The sequence below is a fragment of the Hyperoodon ampullatus genome (genome assembly GCF_949752795.1).
Source record: "Hyperoodon ampullatus genome assembly, chromosome: 17".
In the NCBI taxonomy this organism is placed as follows: domain Eukaryota; kingdom Metazoa; phylum Chordata; class Mammalia; order Artiodactyla; family Ziphiidae; genus Hyperoodon; species Hyperoodon ampullatus.
This window is the reverse complement of record NC_136930.1, coordinates 13,429,612-13,446,679: the sequence shown is the minus strand read 5'-3', so window position 1 is coordinate 13,446,679 and position 17,068 is coordinate 13,429,612. Positions and strand designations below refer to the sequence as shown.

The 17,068-nt window shown below is 33.4% G+C and overlaps 1 protein-coding gene across 1 annotated transcript in view; it reads right to left on the bottom strand.

Annotated features, from left to right (window-relative positions):
- The window catches only part of LOC307065742 (uncharacterized protein C8orf34 homolog), a gene marked incomplete at both ends in the record, with an annotated part of 318,281 nt that overhangs the window by 68,020 nt on the left and 233,193 nt on the right, over positions 1–17,068 (bottom strand). Inside the window, 1 exon segment of the mRNA XM_079722662.1 lies at positions 13,137–13,213. Coding sequence (XP_079578788.1) covers positions 13,137–13,213 — 77 coding nt within the window.

Below are 17,068 nucleotides of genomic sequence, written 5' to 3'. Positions count from 1 at the left end.
TACAAAAGATGATTTATTAAGTTTCTTTGCTTTCCTTTTATGTCAACAGCTGTATGAAAAAAAATCACTCGTCTAAGAAATAGAGAACATCAGTCTTCTCTTGTCTAGCAGAAAAACAGTCAACAGTGGAATAAGGAGGTTTTCCTACATGTGAAAGAGGTGTTGTTGAATCAAAGTTCATGAACTAACTTCATTCTGTAGAATCCACCTCCCAGGACAGAATTTAAATAATTAAGCAGTCTCACAAAAAGAGAGAGAAGTGGAAATTTGGTGTTTTACAAATTTGGATTAGGAGTAATATAGTTAAAATTTAATGTCTGTTAAAAGTGAAAGTGGTAAGATTGGCTTGGGTCAGCCCTTGAGTATAAAACACTTCCTCATGAATTTTCAATAATTTTAAGTTATTAATGACATATTGCATTTATGGGGTTTTATTTCTTTTCTCTCAAGTTGAGGAGCAATTCAAAGATGCAGTCAAATATTTAATTAAATCTGTATGGACTGAATTAATCAGATATTCTTGCAAGTGATTTAAAGACTAAGAAATTGTAACTGCAGCTTCCTTTCTAATTTTATCAGTCTTGAAAAAGGTTAATATCATTTTGCTTAATATAACTGAATGTGTTTGCTACTTGAGCAAACAAAACATGATTTTCTAGGACCTTAAAGGCATTCAAAATCTCATAAATTTCCTTGTAAGAAAAACAGCTTTTATAATTCTTTCAATCCTTGAGCCCTAAAAGTGTTTAAGAAAAAAGACAAAACATTCACATGATGCAAAAGTAACAGAGAACTATATGTTAATGTTAGTGCTCTATAAGGAAATAGAGTAAATACTCAAATTTCTGAATAAGCTGAACAGTCATTTTCAAAGCTCATTTATAGCAGGGTAATTCTTATTTATGAAACAATCTTACACCCAAATCTTATGTATTAGGGTGGTGACACTGGAACTGCTCTAGTTAAAGGGGAGCAGAGCCTAGAACAGTGCTCCCTATAGCACAGTACATGCTCCTCAGCCTCCAAAACCAGATGGAAAAGTGATTACTTGAATCCCCGTAGTGCCACAGAGTGGGTGACTGTGGCTTTCAAGTATGACAGACCTGGGTTCTGTCTTAGGCTGTTCAGGTTGATTTAACAAAATATCATAGATTGAGTGGCTTATATATAACAGAAATTTATTTCTCACAGTTTTGGAGGCTGGTAAGTCCAAGATTAAGTTGCCTGCAGAGTCTCTTTTATAAGGGCACTAATCCCATTCAAGAGGACTCCACCCTTATGACCTAATCACCTCCCAAAGGCCCCACCTCCAAATACCACCACATTGGGGGTTAGAGGAATAGGTTTCAACATATGAATTTTGAGGCGACACAAACATTCAGTCTATAGCAGGTTCCAATCACATTTCCACCATTAGTTGTAGTTACTTACTTTAGTAAGACTTAGTTTCTCCATCTAAAAATGGAGATATACTTACCTCATAGAGGGCTTATACAATTTTAAATAAGTTAATGTAGGTAAAGCTAAAGCATTTCACATGGTTACAGCCAGAGTCCCTGCTCTCAAGAGGATATAGTCTGAGAGTTGCTAGCCATTCTCATTTCCCCTTCCATGTGTTTATTAACATCTATAGTAGTGAATCTCAAGCAGGAAGGCCTGGTCCCCTTGAGGATTTGTAGTCCACTATCCTCCAGATGAGAATTCCTGGGTTGGATTTTCATGCGGGAAAAGAAATTCAAGTAGCATGGTGCAGAGATGTTAAGATAGTGAGTGTGGTTGCCCTGATCCAGGGTTGAAGCAGACAGAGGGATCTAGGATAGTTCCCAGCTTCCTAGATTAGTAGACTGGGAGAAACAGTGGTGGTATTCTGTAGGAAGAAGTTTCTGTTGAGGGTAGGGGTGGTGGCCAGAAGAAAGAGATAAAAAGAGAAGAGATTTTGAGGTGAAAGACATGTTGGGCATGGAAAAGACTGCAAGTATTAGAGTCAGGGAGTGTTCTTTCATCCTGTGATCCACCAGAAAGGCAATGCAGTGAGGCTAATCCACCAAAGCATTATTGATTTCCCCCAAGTTGATCACTAATAGTCTCAAGTGGTGGGACCACAGGGAAGAGACAAGTGGAAGGAAATGGTATCCCTGAAAGAGATAAATGATCTGCACATCCAAGATCTAAGTACTGACTGTTCTCATTTTATTGTCCTAGGGCAGCAGGTTCTCCAAGGTGGGATAGTTTTGTCCCTTCTTGAAGAATAGACTCTACATGGATATTTCTCAACTTTTGTGGTCTCCAAGTATAATGTCTGCTAATTTTTAACTATTTTTTTCTTGACATCATTTGAGGTTTGTCTCCTTAAGCAATAAACTCTTTATGTTTCTTCTTTGATTGAGTGATTCTTCTAGAAGTTGCCTTTTATGATATGTCTGCTTTCTTACTATTGGAATGCAAATACTTTCTTAATAAACATTTAAAAAACATCAGTGAAACTTAAAAAGGAAATGACAAGTTCCCGAAATTCATATTTAAATAAACACAGGCATTTGATTTATGATTCTTAAGAAATATGAATAACTTGTTATAGTTGTGACATCATAGAGAGATATTTACTTACAAATTACTCAGCTTCCTTTTTCCCAAGAAGGTTGTGTTATTTCTGAATCAAATGTCCCAATGTACTGAACAAAATAACTGGAAGTGAGGATAGCTATTATGTCTCTAATTTAGAACATTCTCATGAAAATTATTTAAGCTTTGTTTCAAAAACGCTGCAAAAATCACTAGATAAAATGCTTTTTATATAAGCAAACTAAATAATCTGCAGAGGCTGGTGAGTAGATTCCTGTATTCTGGCAAATGATACACCAAGCTTCTCTTGAAAAACCAAATCCTAAACCTATATTAAAAAAAAAGATCACACAAGAAGTCACATTTCAGGACTGTGATAAAGAACAGCTAGTTACTGTATGATGGTTAAATTCTTTGATTTTGCAAAAGAAGGATGAAAAAGAGGGATTTATCTACTTTGTATTAAAACAGGTAAAGCTACAATAACTAAAACAAAAATGGTGCACATGTCAACAGAAGCTAACTCTCCACTGTCCAGATGATAGAGTGGTTAAGTGGGCAGACCCTGGATTTGGGCCACCTGGCATGTGTGCTGTCTTGGCCCCTTGGCTTACCAAGTGAGGTACCCAAGGCAAGTTATCATATCTCCCTAACTCTAAGTCTCCCCATCTATAAGTTGGGTATATAATTAAGACCTGTTGGCAAACAATAAGGAATAATGTGTGTAAAGTAACTGGCAAAAATTTAGTATTAAATAAATATTAGTTATGATATTATTAAACTTAGTAAATTAAGGTAAAAAGAAAAAATCAAAATAAGAAAGGGATGGGTTCTCAAAAACAAATGACACTACCCATGTTATTTGAGAACATATTGTTAGATCCTTGCTTCACAATAACACTAAAATAAATTCAAAATTAATTAAAGAATTTAAGGGGAAAATGTCAAGAACTTTTACATAAATATCTAATATTGGGGAGGGAAAGATATGTCTAAAAAAATGAAAGAAATCAGAAAGAGAAAAGTAATAGTTTAAGTATAATAAAAAAAACTATCATGGACGTCCCTGGTGGCACAGTGGTTAAGAATCTGCCTGCTAGTGCAGGGGATATGGGTTCAAGCCCTGGTCCAGGAAGATCCCACATGCCGCGGAGCAACTAAGTACATGCACCACAACTACTGAGCCTGTGCTCTAGAGCCCACGAGCCACAACTACTGAGCCCTCATGCAACAACTACTGAAGCCCGCATGCTAGAGCCCATGCTCTGCAACAAGAGAAGCCACTGCAATAAGAAGCGCGTGCACCACAACAAAGAGTAGCCCCTGCTCGCCACAACTGGAGAAAGCCCGCATGCAGCAATGGAGACCCAACGCAGCCAAAAATAAATAATTTAATTAATTAATTAAAAAACTATCATGAACATTAAAAATCAAAAGAAAAATTACTAAAAATATTTACCACATCCATAAAATAGAACAAGTCATTATGCATAACAAATACTAACAAGTCAACAGGAAAACAAACATCCCAAAAGAAATATGGCTGATGGCAAGAAAAAACAATTCATAAAAAATAGAAATACATGAGTCTAATAAGTATACATAAAATTTGTTAATTTGTAATCAAAGAAATTTACTAGTAAACAAAGAAACCAAACTTTATGGGCTAAAAATATTTCATATTACATTTATCAGTATGATAAATTAATTTTGTGAATCTTTTGTTTATTCACTTATACATTTTAAGAGAATATTTAATTCTAGGAAGGGTTTAGGAGGTTCCTGGTTAAAGGGGCAAATGGACTTTTTCGGGGTATGTGTCAAGAACTTTAAATTGTTCATATTCTTTGACCCTTTTAGGAATGCAGCCTAAGGAAAACTAATGATGATTTAGTGCACAGTTATCTCCAAACATTACTTCTAAGCCCCAAATCTCAGTGTTTCCCATACCTTTTCACATAAAAACAAACATAGAAAATAATATTTGTACAACACACAGCAGGACCTGGAATCGGCTATTTGCACCAGAATGTGACTCAAAGCATTTAAGAGGAGGGCTGGAACGCCTGGATCCCAACACATCTGTCAACAACTCATGACCATCCACTTCACAACCACCATTAGCCTTGGACAAACTAACTGGGAATATCCAACCAAAAACTCTAGCATTAATTCAAATATAACAACTCCGTATTATGGTTTGACACTAAAATAAAAGTCTTAAACTTTAAAATGGTATGAGGATATTTGGTCTAATAGATACTAAAACAGATAAGGCTGCAAAAACATGTGGGTATTAAAACTAGGTTTATAAAGAATTTTATGTCAGACTATTATAATTATGTAAAGGAAAGAAACGCAGGATGCAAAGTTGCTAATGGACTATTTTCCAAAGTTCAAATTATGATATGAGATATTTACAGACACACATGCATAAAAATACTGGAAAAATAAAACAAAATGTGAAAATTCGTATTTTATGTTGTGGTTTTGGATTTTAAACTATACTCTTTACTGAATTTTCCAAAAATTTTATAATAAATACTATTATATTTATAATTAAAAAATAAACAAATTTGAAATAAAGAAGACTGTAACATAGATAATAGGAAGTTACATCAAATTTCATTTTTGAAATATTTTGCACATCTAATGTTGATATTGATGTTGGTATTTTATTAACTTTGGGAAATCTCTCTAGAAATGTACAATACACAGAAAAGAGGAAAAAAGAGTTCAATATCTTAAAAAAGGATGGACATTCAATATGACCCTTTCAAGCACAGTTTCTAAGATAATCTTTTTCCCTAATGTTCTTCTAACATACATCATTATGTCAACATAATAGCAGGAATATATCATATTTTTTCAGTTTGAGTCAGCACACTCCTGAGACTCAGACTTTATATGTGGCCCCTTCTTATCACAGGCCAAAAAAATGATCTTGATTAGATTAATGTGGTTGAGAGGGCAAGGAAGCCCACAAGTGTTTAATTTTCTCTAGGAAAGCACGTTGTATCCAATCATGTTAATGTAATCTATGTAGTTTTTATAGCTGAAGAAGATGAACATGTAAGAGAAAACCTTTTTGTGAGGATCTTAATGTTTTTCCATCCCCACTAAGGGACTGAATGTTAACTTCCTGTGCTCCACACACAAAGAGACCATTTCAGCACGCATGCTGCACAGTTCATAATCAGAGTATGAATAAGGTTTTTACCTCACTACACAAAAATCCATATTGCTTTCCTTCTGCTTCAGTACATTTATATACCAAACAAATGAAAGTTGCAGTAGCAGGCAATCATTTTAATAAAGAATTAGCAATAACTTGAAAATACTGAAAATGTCAAAATACATTTTCTTTTTTGCCCATCATGTTTATAAGAATTAATGGATTTGTCCTGAGTTGGAATCCTTGGGACATAAATAGCATGTTGACATACATCTTCTTGGGCATTACTGGCTTATAAATCAATTGTATCTACATTAGTGCATATTAGGCCACTCTTTCTTCCCCAACTATCTTAAAAATAAAATTCAGAATTTAACTGATCCCAAGAAATGATTTCATAATTTTACTAATGGAGAAACAGTGAAATTATGTAGAGAGACTGATTAATTACAAAAGTTATAGTCAATGTTTTACCACTCATTATATCATGATTTATCATCTCAGGCCATTTTTTTGGTGCAAATGTGACATTTAGAAGTTACATTTTTAAAATTCATAGAAGTTTTAAAAAATAATATTTGCATAGGTTTAGGAAAATATTTCCACCATCAGTGTGTTAGAAATCGGCAGACCTGAAATGTCAAATGGAAAAATCCCAGTAGATTCCAAAATTTGGTTAGATAACTTGCCGACTATAGTACTTGGTTTTAAGCAATTTATTGGCATCCTAGATCTGTGAGTGATAAAAGCCAAGCAAAATTCTACAGGATAGAAGGGAAATGAAACAGTAAAAACCTTTAGGGTTGAGCAAAATGTGTACCAATTGCTATTCTTTAGCAGATAATCCATTACAACAATTAGCTGCCAGCAATTTGTCAACACTGTATTTCAAGGGACGAAATCCACCATATTTTATTATTTCTACTTGGTGAGATGATAATGAACATTAATTTCTTTCCTTTTTTATTTTGCAGGAGTACAAATTGAAATACATTTAGTCTTAATTCCATAAATGCTAGCTGTGATCCTATTTTTCCATGCTAGGTATATAATGCAAGAAAAAACTGCAGCTTGTTCATTAACCTGTACATTCAATATTTCTTCCACTGGCCAGCTATTTAAATCAATTTACGTAGAATTACAAACTGTATAAAATATGTACAACAATTTACTCATCATAAAATTATACTTGAGTATGAAAAAGAATTTTGAAGATGTTTTACTGAAAACATTTAAAATGTCAAGTTGTGAAGATGATGAAACAGACATAATTTCCATGGCAGGGGTTGTTTGTAGGGAGGAACACTATCAGTAAGAAACAAGGTGGAAAGTAGAAGTATCAAAATTCATAGTTAAAGAAATAGTCTAAAAGTCCACTAAAAATTCATACTCATATTTTATACTGGAAAGCTATGGGGACAATTGTTTTAATGCTTGTCAAGTCTAAGTGATAATTTTGTAATTTTATAACTTTTTTTATCTTATTTTTATTAAAGTATAGTTGATTTACAATATTACCTTAGTTTCAAGTGTACAACACAGTGATTTAATATTTTTATAGGTTATACTCCATTTAAAGTTATGATAAAATATTGACTATATTCCCTGTGCTGTACAATATATCCTTGTACCTTATTTTTTTATACATATGTAATTTTAATTTTTTTAAATGTAATCTTTTTATGGCATGCCTTATGTGAGAAGAGGTAACAATCTGGGAAAGAAGAAGTTGTAGAAAAGAATGAATCTCTAAGGAAATACAAGGCATTTGTGCAACCTACCTATTGTAAAAGGCATTTGTGCAACCTACATATTGTAAAAGTCATATGATTTCAGCAGATTTCAAAATTTTCCTTTAGTCTCAGCAATACGTGGTCATTGAGTGTAGTGGAATTCTTCTTTTAACACAATTCCCAAGAGCATCCCAGATTTGTTATAAGAGAATTCCACTGTACTAATCAACAATCCGACAGGGAATAGAAATACAGGTGGAACTCTTGGCTGACCTATTTCATTGGCTGAATAAAATTTTTAAAATTAGCAAAATCAGTTTACCTAATTCAACCCAATAAAAAGAAATTCACTTATAAACAATGTCTTTCAAAACTCTTTTCTGAATTTCTACATCAGTTGTATGTTACTGGAATTATGCGCATAAGTGTTTCTTTATCTTCATGTTTTCCAATTACAGTTGTTATCAAAAGAATATTATATCTAACCCAAATTTACTCTTTTTTAAGTTTATATCCATGAGATCTTGAGAAAATGCAGGATGTGTGGGAAATTCCAACTTCAGACAATTAGGTCCACACCTTACTACTTGTGAGTAGAAATAGAAAGAATCACTGAAGAGTGGGGAAAAAAAAAAAAAAGCTATCACTTGTCCCTAGAACATCAATTTAAAACATGGTTTGTTTATTTACTAATTCAGAAAGCACAATTAATATTGCCAAGTCAACCTTAAAAGTAATCAAAGTTTACCCCTAATCCAGCTAAGTAGACATCTACTTTATTAAGATGATTCTGTAATCACCTGAGTCTAACTTTTGCATCAAGTTTGCCGAAGGAATCTTCTCTGAGACATGTATTATTTTCCTCTTTCCTTTCCTTCTGAGTACCCTCTGAATTTTAAGATCCCCTTCTCATCATGTTGCTCTGGTTTCTCATACTCTTTCAATTGTCAAGGACACAAGGAAGATTAGTAGTCTTTTATGCTCCAGATTTAATGATCACTTGCTCTCATAAAAATTTACCTGTCTCAAGTCCCTCAAACTTCACTTTTTCACTATCAACTTAATCTAACAAATAATCCTATCTTTAATATTGGCTACTGATAGTGGCCTAATTTTATTCTTTCTATATTACATCTGCTGTTTAATAGTGGCTCTAGTGCCTTAATAATTGTATGGACCCTGACAAGTTCTGTGAGAGTTTGGGCACTGGGAAATATGAATATATCACAGAAGGGTTGTCAAATCTAAGTGATAAGTCATAGGACTTGCAAAATTCAGAGACGACTGATATTGAGTATGTGAAAATGCTTAACAATTAAAAAGTGCTATACACATATGTGATATCATTACTGTTACTACTGTTACTACTACCATCATTCTAGTTAGTTTTACCCATCTTCTCAAACAGATAAGACTCTTCAGAAGGAAAATGTACTAAAAATATAACTTTTAGTAACTCCTAGGAATTTTAGGAAATCTTTCCCTACAAGAGTCCTTCTTTTAATTTTCCTTCTGCTTTAACTAAGAAATGACGACCAGTTACATAAGGTCTTACAGGAGTCAGCTTATGATGGGCTGGTCAGTATTGACCAATGAATAAAATAAATGAGACTTACAAAGGAAAAGGAAAAAAAGTAAGATATTGAATGCTAAATATCTTTCTTAATTATCTTTTCATCTTCCCATTATGCTCACATACTTGTTTAATACTTTCAAAACAAAATAGAATTTCCAACATTAAGAAACTAGAGGAACTGTGAAATTTTAAAAATCATTGATAGTAAGCCTTTATGGATCATTGATCTAAAAAAGTTTATGTACTCTATTTATGAACTAAAAGGTCATAATCAATATCTGCCACTTTGTATTTTCTTCCTAAGACTTCCTTTTTGTTGTTTCATTTTTAATGAATAGATTTATCTGACAAATCCAGCTTTAATCTTCACAAGGTGTAGATATGCTGAGACATTCCAGAACAGAAAAGGAGGAGGGAGAGAGGGAAATTCCAAAAGAATGATTTGCTTATTTGGGGGAAGATAAAAATGTAAATCTAAATATTGCTTTTACCTCACTCAAATATTCACAAAATATTTTAAACACCACTTAAGCCACTGGGGAAAAAACGTTTCCAAGAGTCTGTTACCCACTTATTAATATCCAATACCCAACATGGAAAGTTAGCAAAGACAGACAGCATGTGTTGAAACTACTCTAAATGGTTTTCAACATTTGTGGCATGTCTATATTTTTGCAGGAAATGACTCAAAATTTGCTTTGAAGTATTTTGTACTTCTTATGGTAATAAAGGAAAAAAAAGTGCTGCTTTGTTCCAATTCTCCATTAATATTTAGATAAAGCCACAATTTTCTTCTTGATTTACCAAAAATACAATTGTAAGAAATATTATTTAGGGAATTTCCATCTAAAATATCATCAATCTGACATAATTTTTTAAGTCCATGTTTTCTTCATAATAAAAGCAGCTACCATCTAGAAACTATGTTCAAGGTCCTGATATTAATTTATTTATCCATTTATTGTTTATATTCCACATACTCACCCCCTAAATTAAATGTTTAAATTTACATTTGACTTTAAATGGAATTACAGAATTTTTAAGAGTTCAAAATCTAGTGAATGTGATAAATGAAAAGTTAAATTGGCTTAGGACAAATTTCTGCGTTAGAAAAACACTATGTGAGCACTGTGAAAAGAAAGCAAAACTTTCCAAAGGTCAGTTTGAAATCACTCAGAAGTTTGACCAAAAAAACTATTTTCTCTTTGGGTTATTAGGTATTATTAAGTAAGCTAAATAATATGGACAGGATAAATCTTGATTTTAGAAAATTATTAGAAAAAGAATTTAATGGTATCTTTTGAGATATGAATAAGGCTTTGGTGGAATTCACAGATGATGAAAAAAATCTTTGCAACAAGTGGTGAATGACAGATTATTCCAAACTGAACGATGACATGCTTTTATCATCATGAGGTTATGAAGACATACTGAAGTTTATAAATGTCAGAAAGTTCCTCAAAAAAGTTAACACAGACCCAGATTACAATCCGAGTATAATATTTGTATCAATGCATACTCAATTACACTCTATGATGTGGGGACATTATTTGAAACCCTGCGTTTGGTTGTGGCATAACCCACACTTTACAGGGGACTTGGCAAACAAGAATATGTTCCGAGAAAGCATCCAGAGGAAAATGAAATCTTTGAAAACTACACAATGTAAGAATTGGTTGGAAGAACAGATTGTGGTTTGGCTGGGAAAAAGTGTCAGATGGGACATACTAACAGCTTCTACTATCTGGAGGTCGGTTCAGTGGAAGAAGGACTATTACCTCAGGAGTAGAACTAAGACCAACGGTTACATGTGATTATGAGAAATATAAGAAAATGTCTAACAAATAGGAATAATCTGTTTATAAAAGAAACAGGAAGGCACCAGAACTGTCAAGAATGTGCAGTAGAAGGGAGACTAGTGCTCAACTGACCTCACTGCTTTTTTAAAAAAAATTAATTTTAATTAAAGTATAGTTGCTTTACAATGTTATATTAGTTTCTGCTGTACAGCAAAGTGAATCAACTATTTGTATACATATATCCCCTCTCTTTTTAGATTTCCTTTCCACTTAGTTCGCCACAGAGCACTGAGTAGAGTCTGACCTCACTGCTTTTTTTAGCTTTGAGATCTTGGTCCAGTTACTAAACTTCTCTGACTTTCCATTTCCTTATCTATAAAATGGATGTTCTTGCATTGGATGAAAGTGGCATAGGAGGCCAGAATACTGAGGTAAGGGAGAGGAAATCCTGAACTAGATGACCACCATGCTTCTTCCTATTTCTAAGTTTCTACTATTCTATAATAAGTGAAAAGAAGATATTTTTCATCTCATGGTAAGAAATTATTGCTAAATAATTTCTCTTATTCAACATATAACTATTATGTTGTATAATGGGTATATAGTGCCTACTATATATAGGCACTCTTCTAGGAATACAGAAGCGAAAAAAATGCACAAAAAATGCTTGTCCTCATAGACCTTATATTATGTGGGAGGAGACAGACAATAAATAAGTAAATCATATAGTATAGTAGAAGCTGAGAAGTGCTATATAGAAAAATAGAGAAATTAGAAATTTTATTTTATTTTATTTTTATTTTATTTTTTTTTTGCGGTATGCGGGCCTCTCACTGTTGTGGCCTCTCCCGTTGCGGAGCACAGGCTCCGGACGCACGCGCAGGCTCAGTGGCCATGGCTCACGGGCCCAGCCGCTCTGCGGCATATGGGATCTTCCCAGACCGGGGCACGAACCCGTGTCCCCTGCATCAGCAGGCAGACTCTCAACCACTGCGCCACCAGGGAAGTCCAGAAATTAGAAATTTTAAATAAGGCCTGGAAGCTTCAAGGAGAAGCAGACATATGCACAAAGATACATTAATTTTATCAGTAATTGTAAAATTAATTTCCTTATGAAATCCATTGAAAAATGTGGTACCCTCAACCAAATGCTGTGATCCAAATAATGTTCCAAATAATGTAATCTCATCAGAGAATGTTATGGACTGAATTGTGTTCCCCCAAAATTCATGTTGAAGTTCTAACCTTTAGTACTTCAGAATGTGTACTAAATAGGATTAGTACACATTCTGTACTTCAGAATGTGTACTAATAGGAAATAGGATTTTTAAGGAGGTAATTAAGTTAAATGAGATCATTGGGATGGGTCCCAATACAAAATGACTGGTGTATTTATAAGGAGAGGAGATTAGGACACAGACATTTTACAGAGGGAAGAACATGCGAAGACAAAGACACAGAGAGAAGGCGCTGTCTGTAAGCCAAGGAGAAAGGTCTCAGAAGAAACCAACCCTGCTGACACTTGGATCTCAGACTTCTGCCTCCAGAACAGTGAGACAATACATTTCTGTTGTTTAAGCCACCCAGTCTGTGGTGCTTTGTTACAGCAGCCCTAACAAACTAATGCAGGGAATATTGTAGTATATTAACCCAGTCTAAATATTAAGTTTAGGATAATGCAAGATTGCCTAGCCATTTTTAGAGCAACTCAGAATCTTTTACAAACTTTACATTTAGAATTTATATGTAGATTTCAGTTTTTTTCTGTGTTTATCCTTTTAACATTAAGTTGCATTGAAAATCTTAAACCTAATGGTTTCCTCCCAACATACTCTATGGAAGAGATATAGTTTAACCAAAATATCACAAGGACTTCACAACTAATAATACCATGCTTAAGTTATATGTAAACTTTCAGGATATGCAAAACAGTTATTTTTCTATCAAGCTGTATATAAACTTAGTGAAGTTTAAGATGGCAGCTCATAATCTTTTAGAATGTTCATGTGCACAAGCAAAAAGTTAATAATACTAGAAATTAGATTTTCCCACCTGCTTCAAATCTTATTCCCCAATTGCTGAAAGAGCTCAGTCCAGCTTTGCTGGGTACCTGTAATCAAGCTGGCCACCTACTCATACAAGCAACTGCATGACTCTGTGGAATATACTGGATGCATGTTTTAAAATATTCTTTAGTTTGAATAATATTGTTTCCTATTCCCTTTAGATGTTCCTATTAGTGATATATATATTAGTTTTAGAGATAAAAATAAGTACATGAATATACTTACAGGTCCTGTTAATCTAGATGCTTTCTCAAATTCTTCACTCTCTTCCATCAGTGCTTCTTCAGTTCCAGCTAAAGAATCTATTTTCACAAAAAGAATGAATAAACTAGAGTCACATATTGCTTACTAACTCTCTGATATATAAACCTATTATGAGAAAGATATTAAAGTGACTGAACCAGTTGTTGAAAAACCATAGTGTTTGTGATTTAAAATAGGGTGTAGAATGTTATTTATTTAGCTTAAAGACACTGTATGAAAAACGTTTAGTATTTCTAATTTAAAAGGGCACAGTGAAGTCAGGAATGTGCACGAGCTGCAGCCATCTTAGAGCAACACTCCTTTTGGCATATTAGTTAGCTAATTGTTGGAACGTTAATGTCCTTTTTCTGTCTTGTGATTTTCTATTTGTTTTATCCATCAACTTTTTTTTTGCTACACTATTTAGGTATCAATTTGTGTTCTCTCTTTTAAATGGGATGAAAAATTCTGAAAAGTTTGGAGAAAAGTACACAGTATTAAATGGTGGTAGGCTTTCCATTTTAATGTATCAAGCAAAAAGTTGTAATTATTCACTTGACTAAATTGATGAGTGGGTGGGTAGCAACTTTCAAATATGTGAATGAAATGATGGCAACACTTTCCATATGTCTGCTGAATTAAATTAATTATAACAAAGATTTCTATAGGCTATAAAGAATTCTTCAATAAAGACAGATACATGGAGCATCTAGAAACAGTCTGTATTTTAATACCTTCCATTCAAATAAAAACATCAGTTAAGAGGAGGGTATTCTAAACCACTGAAAACTTAAGAATTGATTTCTTATATTTATCAATTTTAAAGAGCCATATGCCTCCCTAAAGAAGACTTTCTTCAGATTCACATACATATGGAGACAGATTTTTTTCCTGTTGCATAAAATGTGTGCTCTGGGAAGAAAATCAGAGCATTAAATCCTCCAAGCCCTTAATGGTCACTCAAGACCAGAGAGACAATGGAAAGCTTAGCACAAATCCATAGGCATAGCTTTTGAATCATGGAGCTCTCTCTATCTTGGATAATTTAGAATTTTATATTCAAAAAGAAAAATAAAATCGGGATAAACGAGAATTATATCAAGTTAAAAATATTAATCTATTAATGAAGGAAACTTGAACCCCTATCTATTAAAACCCCATTGTAAATGTGACACTAGATAGATTCTTTACATTAGAATGTATAAGTTAGCATAATTCAAGTCCTCCAGGACTGAATTATATTCTGCAGAACTGTGAGCAAATATTCCTGTAATTTCAGCATTCACTTGGTATTTTTTCTACTTTATTTGTGTGTTGAAATTTTTACTTGTGTAGAATATTGACAATAAGTAATATTAAAATGTTCTATTCTACATTATAAAGCAAATTATTTCATTTACAGAAGAAAACACACTCTCTTGTGGATTTGCTAGGTTTTTTATAGTTAGAAATACTATATAATAAGTGAGTTCTCAAGTTCCTCTCGGTGAGCAGTTAATGGTTTTAAAGAGATATTGTCATTGCATTTGTTTTTTATGCATATGTACATTAATCAATTCATTCATCCATTTATTTGTGTATTTGTATATTCATTTATTCAAAAAAACTATATGCCAGGCTCTCAGCTAGGTGCTTTCAAAACCAGTTGAGCAAGAAAATTTTCTATGACTCTTCCTCTCCTGGAATTTATTTGAACACCTTTACAGTAATGATTTTTTTAAATAAAAATTAACATTTATAAAAGGAAGGTATTGGTAACTTTATATGGTTTTACATTTTGTTCTGTTCTTGTTTTGGTTGAAGTCTTCCTGGTTATTGGTGCCATATCCAGTGAGATTTACAGTGTGAAAAGATCCATTCAGCTCAGCATAAAGGGACAACTGTGAAGTGCACCAGAATATTTGTGAATTTACATATCTGGCTATATTAAAAGTTAAGTTGAAAGGAGCCTTAAATAGCCCAAATCTAGTGATAGAATATTAATCTAACAAGTTAGTAGGGACAATAAACATCATGAAATAAAACCTTAGTGTTTAAGGCTGGGAGGGGTACACTCCATTTTTTTAAGTGTTCTGAGTACTTTGCTTATTACCAACTACTGGTGGGTGCATATGCATAAACTATTTTGTCCTGTCTATTCCAGAGCAATTTCTTCTAAGTATAAATGATTTTCAAAATGCAAGCAATGAATTCTTTGAGCTTTCTTTAATAACATGGGGGGAAAAATGAGTCTCTAAGTTTGTCAAATGTTAGAGAGTTTATCTCCTCATTTGAGAGAAGAAACTGAAGCATCGAAAGATAAAGTACTTTTGTCAAAATCTAAGTTTCTGGCAGCACTTGGACTAAAAACTTAGACTCTGTGGTTGATTTGGCGTGCTGTTAAGAACCTGGAGATTTGTAGGGTTTGCCGCTGTTTAACTTCACTTAATGTCTTCCTGTCATTATTTTCACTTTTGCTGTTTGTGTCATAACAGGTTTTTGTTAGGCACAAAATTATACCTGTTCATAGAAATATTTATGTTTATTAAGCCAAGCTCAATGTGTATGCATATTTAACATAAAAATCACATTAGTACTTTTTGGATCTAGCGATTTGACTAACTTAAGTAGAAAAGAATGTACTGAATCAGAAAGCATATTTTGGAATTCGTTGATTAGGTCTCTAATATCTGAATGTGAAGAATGCAGGATATAAGAAGTTCAAGAAAGGAGCTTAAACTTAATGAATACCTTTTCCCCCAGTGAATGCAAGTAAGTATAATCAACATATTACTGATGCCTTGTTTAATTTTCTAAAAAATTTAAATCCTAATAATACTCAGTTATTATGTAAACATGATTGTTGAAGGATATATTATCTGTAGGTCGGTGGATTGGAGTGGTTTTGATAGAATTAAGAAGTATATATATAATGGGTCAGTAGTTAATACCTGTTTTGTATCTACTTTTTTTAAAAATTTAATTTTATTTATTTTTTGTATGTAGTTTTATATTGAGCATGGTGGAGAACACAAGAAACCCTCAAGAAGCATATAATCCAACTGAGGTAAGAAGAATAAACCTACAAGGAGTAATTCAAAAACAATTAGGGGTTGGGGACTTCCCCGGTGGTCCAGTGGTTAAGACTCTGTCTTCCAATACAGGGGGAGTGGGTTCAATCCCCGGTCGGGGAATTAAGATCCCACATGCCATGCGGTGCCACCAAACATTAAAAAAAAAAAAAAAAAAGAACCAGATCTTATTAAAAAACAAAAACAAAAAGCAATTAGGGATTGAAAAAAAGAAAACACTGCTGTGGGCTGGACTTCAGGGAGACTTGACATCATCTTAGCACATAGGATCTGAACAGGCGGAGGGAACGAGAAAGAACTTACTATGAGTTGGAGAAAAATGGCTTAAGTAAAGGTACACATGCAAGAGTACCAGTGAGGAGAAGCCAGGATGACTCCAAAAGCTAATGGAGTGTCAACAAATAGCCAGCCTGGGGCCCCTAAACTGCTAATGACACACTGCTCACCTTTCACTGGCAGTGTTCAAGGTTTGTCCTGAGAGTGTTTCATCTCATCAGTACTATGAGAGATTTGAGTATATAGAAACTATTACCTTTGTTTAGTATTGTGCTACACTGGCATTGGTTTATGTTCCCACAACACTTTATTTTTTAACTTTTATTTATAATGTTCTTAATATTTGATATATAAAAAGTACATATAAAATATACATGTATAATAAAAAATATATATATAGTACATTTAAGTTACAAAGCACAATGATAAAATAAACACCCCAAACCCACCACCTAACTTCAGAATTAAAACATTTCCAATAACCTTCATATACCTGTGAGCTCCTTCCTAATCCCATCTCCTTGCTTCCCCTACCCCCTGAGAATAACCACCATTTCGAGTCTTTCA